General features: G+C 36.1%; 1 protein-coding gene across 1 annotated transcript; it reads left to right on the top strand.

The window, feature by feature from the left end:
* The first annotated feature begins 12975 nt into the window (after positions 1 to 12975).
* Positions 12976 to 14185, top strand: LOC139904480 (probable glucan endo-1,3-beta-glucosidase A6). Its single transcript, XM_071886405.1, has 2 exons — positions 12976 to 13045; positions 13149 to 14185. Exons 1-2 carry the CDS (start codon positions 12976 to 12978, stop codon positions 14183 to 14185), a joined length of 1107 nt encoding a protein of 368 aa, XP_071742506.1.
* The last annotated feature ends 241 nt before the right edge of the window (positions 14186 to 14426 follow it).

Raw genomic sequence — 14426 nt, 5'->3', positions numbered from 1 at the left:
TGTCATTTCGAGTTACGGATCATAAAATATGCATGATTTAGTGTTTTGATAAGATTGAAATGTGATATCTTTTAAGACTAGGTTTGGTCTGACTTTGTGGCCATATTTGGAGCCTTTAGAATGTACCATTGGGTTAGGATTGATGATTGAATGAACATTCATGTTCGGGTATCGAAATCCGAGCCACGGATCACCTTGAATGGCTAAAACAAGTTTTGAAACGGATTAAGGAAAAGTTTGGTTCATGGCTGTTCTTCACGACCCCATGAACTGATATTAGGGTGTTCTTGAGTGCTCTAAGATGTCAGTATGGTTGGTTGGACGAGGATGTATATAAAATTCGTCAAAAACTGACACCCGAGGCTCAAGTTATGACCCGGCGAACTTTTAATTAAACTTATGGTTATGAAATTAAAATTTAGGTTATAAATAATGATTTTCATTATAATTAAATTAGTTATGATATAAAGGTAATTATTTTTAATCAATACTTATGATATATATTTATTATATCATTTAATAATTACATTATGATTTAATTATTCTTATAATTAAACTTATGATTAATAATACATTTATTATTAATGAAATACTTATGATAAGTATAAAACTTATTTTATGAGATTATTATATAGACTTATAATAAATATTATTTATTTATTTATTTATTATAATACTTAGTTATTATTTAATTATAATACAATTTTATTATTAAATACTTATGGTTTAATAATTATATTAAAATATTTATGATATGTGTAACATTTCATAATTAATTCAATATACTTATATTAAGATTAATAATTTATTATTAATTAAGAATACTTATGGTATGATTAATATTTAATTAATTAATTAAATACTTATGTTATATCTATTATATCATTTAAACTTATAGTAACTTTATAATTTGATATAATTTAATTAAACTTATGATATGACATGTTTATACAAATATTATTTTAAATAATATTATAACTTATATTATTAATATAATTTACACTTTAATTTTCAATGTTGACTAAGTTTGACCAAGGTTGACTTTTTGAGTTGACTTTCGGTTGACTTTGACTTTAAGTTGACTTTTCTAATTAAGGAAACTTTTCTAAAATAGAAACTTTCATAAAATAGAAACTTTCCTAAAATAAAAACTTTCCTAAAATAGAAACTTTCCAAAAAAGGAAACTTGTTAAAAATAGAAACTTTCTAAAAATAGAAAGTAGGTGTTATTACGCTGTCTTGATCATACTGAATCATACCGAGTGATGTTCTATGCTTTACTACAATAAGTACTATGGTTATCATACTAAGACCTGACCTAAGATAGTTATTTATATCGACCTGCTTTATTTTTAGGTCGGTGTTGTGGTCATTCTTGATCACTTTACTTTTGCTGTTCGCATTTCTGTTTTATTGCTTCATTTGCTTTAAGGTGAGCTATAGTCCTGCTTTTCATACTATTTTAAAGTATTTTTGGGATGAGCTTACATGCAATTTTTTGTTTTGTTTTACATTTAGATACAAGTGGAAATTAATTTAAATTATTCATTATGAGTTGAACGAAAATATTCTATAATATGGTAACTGTAATCACTGGTTTCTACTGGTGAACGCGAATCCTATGGATAGATCTATCGGGCTTGACAACCCCATTTCGAGCTAGTCGCGCTAGCAATTTATAATTGGAATGTATTAGTACTTCGTTATTTTTGAAGATACACCTGTTTAGTGTATATTGTTGTTTGGTAAGGGTATGGAAATGATTGAGTGGTTATCAGGTGGCTCATGGATTAATGGAATAATGTTTTATGTTTTCTAACATTTGAAATCTTGTGGTCTAAAGTTTATACGTTATTTAAACATATAATTCACTCAACATTTTTGTTGACAGTTTACTCGCATATTTTCTCAGGTACTTGATTATTTGTCTTCCGCTGTGCTTAGAGAGTCTGCATGCATGTTGGCAGATTTTATTAAACATTAACTTGCATTCTGTTTTGATACATTAAATTGTGGGTGTTTGTTGACTTTATTTTGGTCAACTTTTGGTTAAGTACGTATGTTGGTTTTCCAAACTACATATTTTGGTAGGTTTCCTTTATAGGAAATCATTTTTAAATAAAGAATGCAATGTTATTTATTAAATTCATTTAGTGTTATGATCAAGTTGTGGGATCAAGTGACGGAGCCGTTAAGGGTACTTGACGGGCCGTTATATGATCCTAACAGATGTCAAAAAAATGGTGCACGAGAATACTTACTTGGTTATTGAAGACCGCTCATCTTCGATAGCCCTAGAATTGATGCTATTTGTTCACAGTTTATTGATCTGTTTGAAAATGATTAGGATACTTTTTTTTTACTGTTGGAGGAGTTGGTTTTGGTTTTGTACTTCCTGGCAGTGTGTCTTTTTGTTGGATCCCTTGCCTGAGCTTTGATATTTAGGAATTTCGATGTGTTCCATTTGCGAATGTTAGACCATTGATTATCAGAGGTAGATTTCTTGTGGGTTTTTCCGTTTTTTTATTTGGGATTTTTGTTTCCTCTTTCGTTTTTTTCTTTAGTTTGGATGAGTATCTATTTGTTTTGGAGTTAAAAACAAATAGACGATGGTTATTACTAGGAACAGATTCGGTATAGGTGAAATTTGTAGTTGGGTTTTGGTTAGTTGGGCTATGAGAGTTTAGGTTAAAACATGGGTTTAAAAGGCCCAAATACTCCTGATCCATATTTTTCCCGGAGGCATACTAGGCTCGTTTATTTCAATATTGTTTGGGCGTTCGGTTGGGCTACATAGGCGGCGTATGATTTTTGCTAGATGTATAAGCCGTAAAGGGGATGCTATCTTTTCGGGATAAAATTGGGGTATCTTTAGTTTTATGGTTATCGATATCAGAATGCCAAGAGTCAACCTTTACACCTTTTACGACACCTGCATTAAATTCCTTTTCCTTTTGGTAATTCCCGAAATTAACACTATCCTTAGAAGAAGATGATCTTTCGTCGGAATTGGTGTTTTCATTGTCCGAGTCTTTTTTACCGTTATCTTTGGAATTCGGATCGACGCCGTTAAAGTAAATGTCTGACGTAGCAAAACGTTTGGGGTTTTCAGCTTTTACGGTTAACTCTGGAATGTCTATCACCGGCGACAAGTTTTCATCGGCCTTTTTGGGATTTCTGGAAATAGGTTGGTTTGGGAAAATCTGTTTTTGATTTGTAATGGCTGTTGTCATGGGTTTTGACATTGTTAGGCTGAGTTTTTGTGTTAGGATTATGGTTTTCTGGGTATTTTTTCTTTCAGTCATGTGCGCGGTAGTCGGTAGGCTCTAAGCCATTTACCGTTCATGAAAATGGTGTTCAACCTGCTCAATAAGTAATTTATATCTTGTACTCCTTCGAATCTGACAAATCCGTACTTCTTCCCATTCTTGAGGAGTTTGTGTGCTTTCACAGAACCGTATCTTTTGAAGAAAGCTCGAAGGTCATAATCATTCCAATGTTCTGGGTACTTGAAAAACGTGATCGAGGTTAGGTTACTGGGGTTGGCCTGTTTGTTTTGACCAAGATGAATGTTATTTGGCTAAGTTGCATGGTAGTGGTGTTTTTTCGGCGAAGGTGTTGGTGGGTTTGTGAATTGATTGTAGCCGCCATACTTTTTTATCAATTGTAGAATGTTTTCTTTTCTTTTTCGGTTGGGTGAATATTCTTTTGTTTCCTTTCAACTTTAATCCATTTCTTCTTCTATTTCTTTTTTTTTTTTTTTTGAAAAGCAAAAATATTATTATTATTATATGGAATATTACAATACAAGTCCCTATATGCTTTTATACAATGCTATAAACGAAACGGATCAGCTGAGGAAATATGGAATAATTATCTGAACTTATGATCGGGGGAGACGTAGACTAGATAACACTACGAGGGACGAACTTGCGTAAAAGAACAACAAGCGGGGAAGGAGGGGACAACCGTGCCGATCAAGCGACTACAAAGTTGACACACAACCAACCCATTTAATCTAACCCACATAGGCTATATAGAATAACGAGACCATCCCGATTTGAATTAAGTTATGTTAACCGACTCCTATGCGGTTTGAAGGAGGTGACACGTAAAATGACGGGTTGAGTAGCCATTGATGCCAATCGATAGGTGTTTTCTTCCGTGAACGATTTGAGATCCAGCTAAAGCTTTGAGATTGGATCTCGGAGATTATCACATCGGGGTTCCATATTTTTCCGGAAAAAATCTTTAAGTTCCTATGTTTCCAAATAATGTAGCACGCAATCCATTTAGCAGCTTGCCATATTGAAGAACCAATGGAATTATGTGATATGCCTTGATCCGAGATGATGGCATCATTGATGTTAGAGATACTTATGTTGTTTTGATTCCACCAATCGAGAAATTGTATCCATATTGAAGATACTTTTTGACAATTTAACAACGCGTGATCAATGGTTTCAATTTGGTGCTCACATAAGGGACATAAGATGGTGTGAAGGTCAATTCCTTTTTTATCGAGTTCGCTTCTAACCGGGATTTTTTGTTGAACGGCCCTCCATGAGAAAATGAATATCTTTTGTGGAACGAATTTGTTTTGAGGTAGTGAAAGGTTTCTAGAGTTTGTGCCGTATTTAAGCTTATTGATCAGATTTGACAGTGCTGCTGAAGTGTAGATGCCGGATGTGTCAAGGGAACATTTCCATGAGTCGGGGCGATCTGAAATAATAACGGATGTTATTAGGTTGTTGAGCTCCGTGAGATAGTCCTTTGCACGACCACTAGGAGGGCGGGACCAATCCCAATTACCGATCGAGGTAGAGTTAACGTTCATTATTCTATCAGCAACAGTTGCTTCTTTGCGGGATTCCAACATGAATAGTCTATGAAATGTATCTTTTAAGCACTCAGATCCGATCCATATATCATGACAGAAGCTTATTGATGTGCCATTTCCTATGCGCTTTGAAATCGAGGATGTGAAGGTTGTGCCTATATTGTCAGCAACTTTTCCAGCTTTAATAATCTCTTTCCAAATGGTGCGACCTGAAATGTTCCTGCATAAAAAGTTAGTATCCAACCCTCCCCCCGGCCCATAAATGCTTTTGATTATTTTTACCCATAATGCATTATCTTCGTTTTTAAAACGCCACCACCATTTACAAAGTAATGATATGTTTTTAGCAAAGAGGGACCCCACGTTTAAACCCCCACAATCGTATGGCAAAATTATTTGGTCCCATTTGATCCAATTAATTTTATTATCGTTTGAAGATCCTCCCCAGAAGAATTTCCGTCTTTTAGATTCAAGTACCTTAAGGATAGCGGATGGTGCATGAAATAAGGAGAAGTAGTATAATGGGATACTACTAAGAATTGATTTGATGGTCGTAAGTCGACCTCCGAAAGAAATAGATTTAGCAGCCCAATCTGAAAGCCTTTTGTCGAATTTCTCAACGATCGGCTGCCACGAGGAGGCGTGAGATGTGGGTACACCAATAGGAAGTCCAAGATAGGAGAACGGGGTATGACCCGCAGAGCAGTTCATGTAGCAAGCCATTTGTTCGGTTTCGGTCGTAGATGTACCTATTCCGTAAAGTTTGCTTTTACGGAAGTTAACTTTGAGGCCTGAAATATTTTCAAAACATTTTAGTAGTTTGGAGATATATTTGGCGTTTCTTTTATTCCATTCGCCGAAGAAGATTGTATCATCAGCATATTGGAGGTGTGTAATATTGAGATTGTCATGTCCGATCTTTAATCCTTGCAAATGACCATTGGCTAATGCTCTTTTGACAAGTATGTTAAGACCTTCAGCAACAATGATGAACAGGAATGGCGAAATGGGGTCACCTTGTCGAATTCCCCTTTCAGGGGAAAATTCTTTGGTGGGAGAGCCATTGATTAGTACAGAAATAGATGATGACCAAAGGCATGCCCGAATGAAACCAATCCATTTTGGACCAAAACCCATGAAGTGCATGGTTTTAAATAGAAAGTCCCACTCAATGCAGTCAAATGCCTTTTCGAAGTCAACTTTAAAGATTAAACCTTTTTGTTTTTTACGTTTAAATTCATCAATTATTTCGTTTGCAATTAGGACACTATCTAGGATATTTCGACCTTTGAGGAAAGCTGTTTGTTCACTACCAATGATTTTATGAATGACCATGGCAAGGCGATTGGAGAGTATTTTGGTGAGAATTTTATAGTAGCTACCTATTAGACAGATTGGGCGATATTCATTTAATCCGATTGGGTTGGGTTTTTTCGGGACTAATGTGAAGAAAGATGCATTACATCCTTTGGAGATTTCTGAGTTTTCCCAGAACCAATCTAGAGATTTAATGAGGTCGGTTTTAATCAGTTCCCAATGTTTTTTAAAGAATCTCATGTTGAAACCGTCCGGCCCAGGAGCTTTAGAGCTATCGCAATTACATATGGCTTCCCATATTTCTTTTTCGTTAAATTTAGCTTCTAGGAGTTGATTGTCCAAGGAGGAAATGTATTCAAGATGTGAAACATGGTCGAAAGGGCATTCGTCACGTAAGTGTTTGGATCGGAAGATGTTGTTAAAATAGGAATATGCTTCTTGTTTTATTAGATTAGGATCTTCAGTCCATGTACCATTAATTGAAAGCCCGTGGATGTTGTTTTTACTTGTTCTTCTTTTGATATAGTTATGAAAGTATTTCGAATTTTCATCACCCTCAAGCGCCCATTTGATTCTAGATTTTTGTTTAAGCATGTTTGTTTTCTTTTTTTCTTTGACGATGTGATGCATTTTTTCATCGATCCATTTTTGTTTTTCAGTTTCGGATAAAGGTCTAGTTTCGGCGGTTTGTTCCCAATTATTACATTCAGTAAGATGATCACGTATTTGGGAGTCTAAGTTATCAAGTTGATTACTATGTTTTTTAAGTTCTAATTTAACGTTTTTTACTTTGTTACGGAAAATGCAGTCAGGCCTATTCCCACTAATTGGGATCAACCAAGCCTTTTCTATGATGGTGTCGGCATCTTTTAAATCTAGCCATGTGTCAAAGACACGTATTGGCTTAGGGCCAGAATCGAGGAGGTTATTTCTTAGGATAATGGGACAGTGGTCAGAAAGGTCCCGATCAAGAGTTTTGGAGGATGTGTTGGGCCAGATAGTGAAGATGCCATCGGAAATGAGGAATCGGTCAAGTTTACTAAACTTCATTGTTTTTTCACAAATCCTTGTGAACCTTTTACCGCCTAAAGGAAGATCAATTAATCCAGAGTTATTTATAAAGTTATTAAAATTATCTGCCCAATTTTGATTATACTCTGTGTTCATGCGTTCTGTTTTGTTTCTTACTTCGTTGAAGTCACCAAAAACAATGTGTGGGATATTAAGGGAGTTAGTAAGGGATGAGAGTTCGCTCCAAAGTCTAAGTTTTTTTGAATGGGAATGGGGGCCATAAACATTAATGAAGGCAATTTCAGAGTCATGACCCGCCCACGTTCCACAAATTGCAAGAAAGAATTCACCCTCAATAGCATAGTTGAACGAAAAGATATTAGTATCCCAAATAGTTAGGATACCTCCGGAAGCACCATCCGAATCCTTTTGGACGAATTTAAAATCAGAATTACCCCAGAAAGATTCAATGGTGTTGTCACGTGTTTGGCCGCATTTGGTTTCCTGGAGGCCTAGAATTGATGGTTTTTCTTTATAGCAAATACGTTTAAGCCAGCTTATTTTACCCGTTTGTCCAATACCCCGAATATTAAGAGAAATCGTACACATGAGAAAAAACTTACAGAATCGATGTGACGGAGGTGGATTCATGGGTTGTTGCGACGAATCCCGATGCTTTTCCCGAATTCGAACGTATCCAAGCTTTTGCTAGAGGTAGAACCTGTCTTTTTAGTCTTTTTGTTATGTACCATGTCCATATGAGATCCCTTCGAGAAGTAGGATGTGCTACCACCACCGTTAGACGAGGACTTACAACGTTTGGCCAGTTGAGAGATTCTAAGCTTTTGGCCACTTCTAGCTAGATGTTTGATGTAAAGCATATTGGATCTAGGTCTTTTAAAATCTGGGTTTTGAGAGGTGTTTTTTGACTTAATGATAGGTTTGGCGATGGTGCTAGAAATTTTTCTCTTTTTAGAGATTTCTTTACCCGTATAAAGTAAAGGTTCGAGGTTGAAAGGATCGGAATTTGTTTGTTGTGTAGCGTTAGGGGCAGGCATAAAATTTAATGGAGAGTTGGATTGAGGGTTTAAAGGGGTAGTACAGGGGGTGTCGTTTGTGGTATGGTGAGGGAGGGTTTCGGGAACAGAATCTGCATGTTCTTGTGTCACTATTGGTGAGCATAAATCATTTGTTAGAATGTGTTGAGGTGAGCTGTCCATATTAGATTTACCCGAGATGTGGCTAGGTGTAACAGGGGTATCATTTACATGATTCGATGGGCCGTTAATAACAGTGTTGGGCTGCGGGATTGCAAGGGTATCCTCTCTTGGTGGGCTTGGGGGGGTATTGGTGGTAATGGGCTGCGTGATTACAGTGGACTCCAAAGGGATGGTTTTTGGTTTTGGTTGATATGAGGTGGTATTATATGGCCTTGCTGTATTAAAATCAGGAATAGGAGGTGGTTCAACTGGATCAGTTTCATTCGATGGGCTAGTTTCTTTTGTAGAGCTAGTATTATTTAAAACAGTTTCGGGATTGGAAGAATTATGGGTGTGAGGGTTTGTGGTGTCAAAGTGGTTGATGGGTTTCGATATGCTAGGAGATTGGAGAGATTGGTTATCGGCATTATTAATTAAGGGACGAGTATCCATTCGTTTAGAGGAATTAGAGGAGGTTTGGTGAGGAGGCGTGGGATCGTGGTTGTTGTTACGGGTGGTCTTTTCAACGTTTCCTTCAACTCGATTTTCACAATCCAAGTGGGACTCTTCGTCAGAAATGTGATCGTCCGAAAGAATTTCATCATCCCAATTCGACGAATTATCGATATCACCATAAGTGTTAAACATAGAAAAGTTTTGAACTTCAATGATGTAAGCCTTAGATTGATTGACGTCACCGGGGTTGATAATAACTTGGCCGTTTATCGGTGAGAAATTGTTTGTTTTGATAATTACCGAGCCATGCGATAAATCTTGGTTGTTCTCATTGGTTATAGAGCAATTAAACGTTTCAATTACCTCGCCCCAATTTTTTGCTATGTCAATGAATGTGGATTCTAACCAACAAGTAATAGGTACCCCGAATATGTTAACATAGACAAGTCTACCAGAGGTTTTGTAAATTTCGGGATCCCATGGGTTTATATCTTCAAGCCATTTCCATAATGGGTGTTCCGAATTGTTAATCAAGTCTAGGGCCGGGTTGGGTTCCTCAAATATAAGCATTAGATCATGCCCGCCCAGGTATTTGATAGTAAACCCACCAAGGTTTTCACTTTCACATATTTCATTAAAATATTCAAGGAATTCAAGATCTTTAACTTTGGCAATAACCGCTTGACCAAGTATTTGGATAAGATCATCATTAGAATTTACCTTAATCGAGGGGATGCCGTAGTTTGTAGCCTGCTTGTTTAGGACCACTTCTTTGAAATTCCTTTCGTCTACAGGTGAGTTAAATGCAACCTTAACATTGTTCCTAGAACCCGATTTTGCATTGTTAGGCTGTGGAGCTTGTTTCTTTCCTTCGGGATCACGGGCCTTGTATACTTTGAGTAAATTGTCACCCGCAACAATGAGACTTAGTCTCCTCGCAAGAGAATCTTTGTGGTAATCTGGAACGTCTAAGAATCTAACAAAACCAAACTTCCTTCCGTTTTTTAAGGTCTTCCTGGGGATGTAAACCTCGTGGATATTGCCATATTTTTTGAAAACATCCCATAAGTCCGTTGAACACCAGTGTTCGGGAAAGTTGTGGAAGAGGTATGAAGTAATTCTAGACTTGTCGATCGGTTTTGGCAATTGATTTGTTTTAGAATTATTCGCATCTGGAAAAGGCTTGCCATAACGATTGATAAGGTTGGTGGTTGATTCCCGTATTTTGAAGTTGTTGTATAATTGATTGTAGGATGAGTTTAACCTTGTCGATTGATGATTGAGACCAGATTTGGGTCGGACAAGGTGGGTTGGATTCTGCTGGTTATTGTAATTAGACGTGGTGTTAGTCGATGAATCAGATTGGTTTCGGGGGTTGTCCCTAGCCTTAGCAGCAGTATTGACAGAAATATTGGCATTGGAAAGGGGAATGTTGTTGGGAGAAGTGGCTGGGATTTTATGGTTAGAGTGATAACCATCATTGTCGTTTTTAGGTTCGGATCTAGGGATCCACTGTTGCCGGAATTGGTTCTTGCGAAGGCCCGGATTTCCATATTTTTGGATTAAGATTTTTGCCTGATCGATTTTAGGGTTAGATATATTCTTACCGTTATGTTTTCGTTGGACCACTCTCCAACCGTCATCTGCATCTTCAGCTGGAAAGGGCGAGGGAATTGGAGCCTTTTGCTTGTATTCAACCCCATAACCTGGCCACTGATTAGTACCAAAATTAGCCGGAGAACATGGTGATGTCTGTATACGATTGGCGAAAGTGTTGTGGGGATTGTGGATGTGCCGTCGGGAAGATGAAAGATGCATGTACCGGCTAGTTGCCGGCGTGAAAGGAGACAGTACGATGGTAGGGATTGAGGAGGTCATGAGATCGTGTTTTTTTTTTTTTTTTTTTTTTACTATTATATAAAAAGGTGGATTAAAAGTGGAGATCAGGTGGTGTATTGGTGGTGTATTGGTGGTGAGAGAAATAAAATCAAGTAATCCAGACGTTACAGGTGAACATCGGGACACGAGTTGAGAGAGAATATGTTACTTCTTCTATTTCTTCTTCTATTTCTTCATTGAATTGTGGCTTGAAGGTTGGAATCCGGTAAGTTTTGGCTGAAAACTTAAGTGGGAATGGGGAGTTGGGGAAGGTGAACATTGTTAAAGAGTGTTTTAAAGTTTAAAGATTAAAAGATTTGATGAGTATCGCAGAAAATTTGCCGGAGTAAAACATTAGAGAGAGGAATTTCATAAATAAATAAATAAATAAATAAATAAATAAAAATATATTGTTTGATGCCCTATTAATTATTTTGTCAATGTTATTAGTCTGCCTCAGCTACCTTCAAAAGTGAAAGTTATAATTAAAAATTAAAACTGTTTTCTTGGTGTGTGTAATGACTAGCTTGATGAAACGGTCTGTGAAGTACTTATGAAGTTAACTAGGCTGATATCGATCCAAATCCGATTAGTATTTCTGTTAGCTCGTTGCCAAGTATCAAAAAATTTATGTGATTAAACGGTGATAGTATTCGAAGATTCACAGTAGTGGTTTATCTAAGTCCTCAAGTACATTTCAAATTTTATACCATTCAGATCAAAATATGTATCTAAGTCCTCTTCTGAAAATGCACCTTAAGATGCTTGAGATTACCATTAAAGTATTTGGCAACACACTTTAAGACCATCTTTAACCCTTCGAGGTGTGTTGGCGTGTTGCTGGTGGGTGTGGGGTGCTTGATGGACGTGCTGGTAAACCAGTATATAATAATGAATTGCGTGCTGAGTAGCGTGTTGCTGGGTAGGGGTGGGATATTTTTTATTTCTTTTTCATTTTTCTTATTGTATAATTTATATTTTGTTATTATTTCATTCAATTAATTATAATATAATTATTGATTATAAAACAAAATAAACATACATATAATTACTCTTAATATATTTATTAATCGTATATGTATAATTTCACTGGCCGGCAATGTGCTGATTAAAAAACAAGCCCAAACTCATGCCATCTTCACAACAACAAATTAGGTATTTTTTGTCTCTATCGCAAAATCTTCATCTTCAAGACTCTGGTTTTTCTTCCTTAATTTCCATTTTTTTTTATCTTCTCAATTTCTATTTTGTTTATATTCTTCGATATTACCTTCGACCATAGCCAACCATATCAAGCCACGTCTCCAAAATGCCATCTCCTTTTTCCGTGTTTCGTTCCAGCACGCCGGCAATTGAACCCACCAGCACGCCGCGTTAGCTGCGTGCTTGCGGCGTGTTGGGTGCACTTTGGCTCCAGCACGGGTACGTTAGAGATGTTCTAAGTGTGAGGTGATCTCACACACTACTTTTTGATCCATGTACACTTGTGTTTTATTAACTTACAGTTATGCTCCTAAATTACTCTTGTATTTGAACTTATATTATTATTGTAAGTATAATTAAGGATAAAATAGATATATAAGTATACGTGGATCAAAAAAGTAGTGTGTACAGATCACCTCAATACTAGGTGATAAATTAAAGAAATTAACTGTAGTTTTTATGCATTTTAGTCAGTTCAGTAAAACACATTACTTTAAGCTAACTTACAAGCCAGCTCATATACCAAAAGTATGCCAAATTGAACAATCATTGATGGCAACCTTTTGTGATTTAATAGAGTTTTTTACTCCGTAAAAAAAATAAAATAAAACAAAATAAAAAAATTGGGATTGATGGCAATTTTTTCATAAGTAGTTTATAAAGAATTTTTTCTTTAATTTCCCTTAATTAACTACTAGCACCTACCAAGTAAATGAAGTACTTAAATGGAACCTACAAACTAACATAAAGTGACCAAATCATACTTAACCTAAGTTATAAAACTATTAATTTCATTAAAAATGTAGTTTTCTACATTACATTACAAGTTATAAAAAACATCAAAACACAATTAAGGTGATTCATAACCTTTACCCTGCTCAACTTCATGTATTATGATTTTCTAAACCAAAGTCACAAAGATCATTGGCACCTTTAAAATTCACAAACATCAGGAAGTTGAACAATCTTTCTTAAAATATTATCCCCATGTATATATATCATCTTACACCACACCATCTTCACATACCATTTTAATCAAAAAACGTATATGATATATTTGCATTCCTTAATATGAAGAACCAAAAAGCCACCAAAATGCCTCTTGTTTTTCTATCATTGTTCTGTTTCATTGCTTCCTCAAGTACATTTTTCATATATAAATTTGTTCACTATCAATGTAGAATGTTCTACAAAATGTCTTTTTCACCATAATCTTAACTAACTTTTGTTGTTTTGAATTTTAGGAGCCGTGTTCTCGAATAGGGTGGGTATAAGCTACGGGCGGTTAGGAAACAATCTACCAACTCCAGCTCGAGCCGTTGAGCTTCTTCAAACCATGAACGCGGGTCGGGTCAAACTCTACGATGCTGACCATGAAGTGCTCAATCTCCTATCGGGAAAACCAATCGACGTAGCAATCACAGTTGCAAACGATGAAATATCAGGAATCGCTGCAAATCAACATCTAGCGGACCAATGGGTATACGAACATATTCTAGCTCATTATCCCAACACTAGAATTCGTTACGTTCTTGTAGGAAATGAAGTCTTAAGCACAATTAGTACGACACAAGATTTGCAAATAGCGCGTGATCTTGTACCCGCTATGAGAAGAATAAAGAACACTATAAAAACACAAGGGATTAAAAACATCAAAGTCACAACTCCTCTAGCAATGGACATGATGGAAACCATGTTTCCACCTTCGAACGGGAGTTTTAAGCCCGAGATACGTGACTTAATGCTACCTTTATTAAAGTACATAAACGGAACAAAATCATACATTTTTTTAGATGTTTATCCTTACTTAGTGTGGTCCGAAAGTCAAAGAGATAATCATACTGCTATAAACCTTGATTTCGCTTTACTTAAAACTGGGAACCAAACGTACACGGATCCAAACAGTGGATATGTATACAATGATCTTTTGGATCAGATGCTTGATTCTGTTGTGTACGCAATGGCTAAGTTAGGATACAGCGACGTGTTAATTGCTATTGCAGAAACGGGCTGGCCACACGAGGGTGACTCGAATGAAGTTGGTGCAAACAGAGAAAATGCAGCTGAATATAATAACAATCTTATAAGAAAAATGTCTGTTGTTCCAGCTGCAGGAACACCAGCCCGGCCCGGTGAAGTTATTCCAACTTTTATATTTTCGATGTTTGATGAAAATCAAAAATACGGGCCGGCTACTGAAAGACACTGGGGGCTATTAAATCCTGATGGGAGCCCTGTTTATCAGGTGAACATAACTGGGAAAGGTGTGCCATCTGATTAGTATGAGATATAAGTGTGTCAAGAGATAAAGATCTCATTCATGGTTGAAATAACTAATTAATTTGTAGTAAGTAATGAGGCAGTAGTAGTATGTTTGAAATGTAGTTAACACATTTCTTGAACTTTGTTGATTTTTTAACCAAGATTTTAATGACTAAGATTTTAATGACTATTGGAAGTAATTTTTAATCCTATATACTAAATGCAATGCAAAATTTTCGTTTGATAAAATGAAAACGATA

Source organism: Rutidosis leptorrhynchoides, chromosome 4, assembly GCF_046630445.1.
Source record: "Rutidosis leptorrhynchoides isolate AG116_Rl617_1_P2 chromosome 4, CSIRO_AGI_Rlap_v1, whole genome shotgun sequence".
In the NCBI taxonomy this organism is placed as follows: Eukaryota; Viridiplantae; Streptophyta; class Magnoliopsida; order Asterales; family Asteraceae; genus Rutidosis; species Rutidosis leptorrhynchoides.
The sequence above is the reverse complement of the archived record's forward strand: the minus strand, read 5'-3'. Positions and strand labels throughout refer to the sequence as shown.

What these genes read in the sequence shown, in the direction of transcription:
- LOC139904480 (XM_071886405.1), top strand. Translation starts at nt 12,976, where the DNA reads ATGAAGAACCAAAAAGCCACCAAAATGCCTCTTGTTTTTCTATCATTG. An exon ending in CTGTTTCATTGCTTCCTCAA is followed by an intron (nt 13,046 to 13,148) that starts GTACATTTTTCA and finishes TTTGAATTTTAG; the next exon opens with GAGCCGTGTTCTCGAATAGG.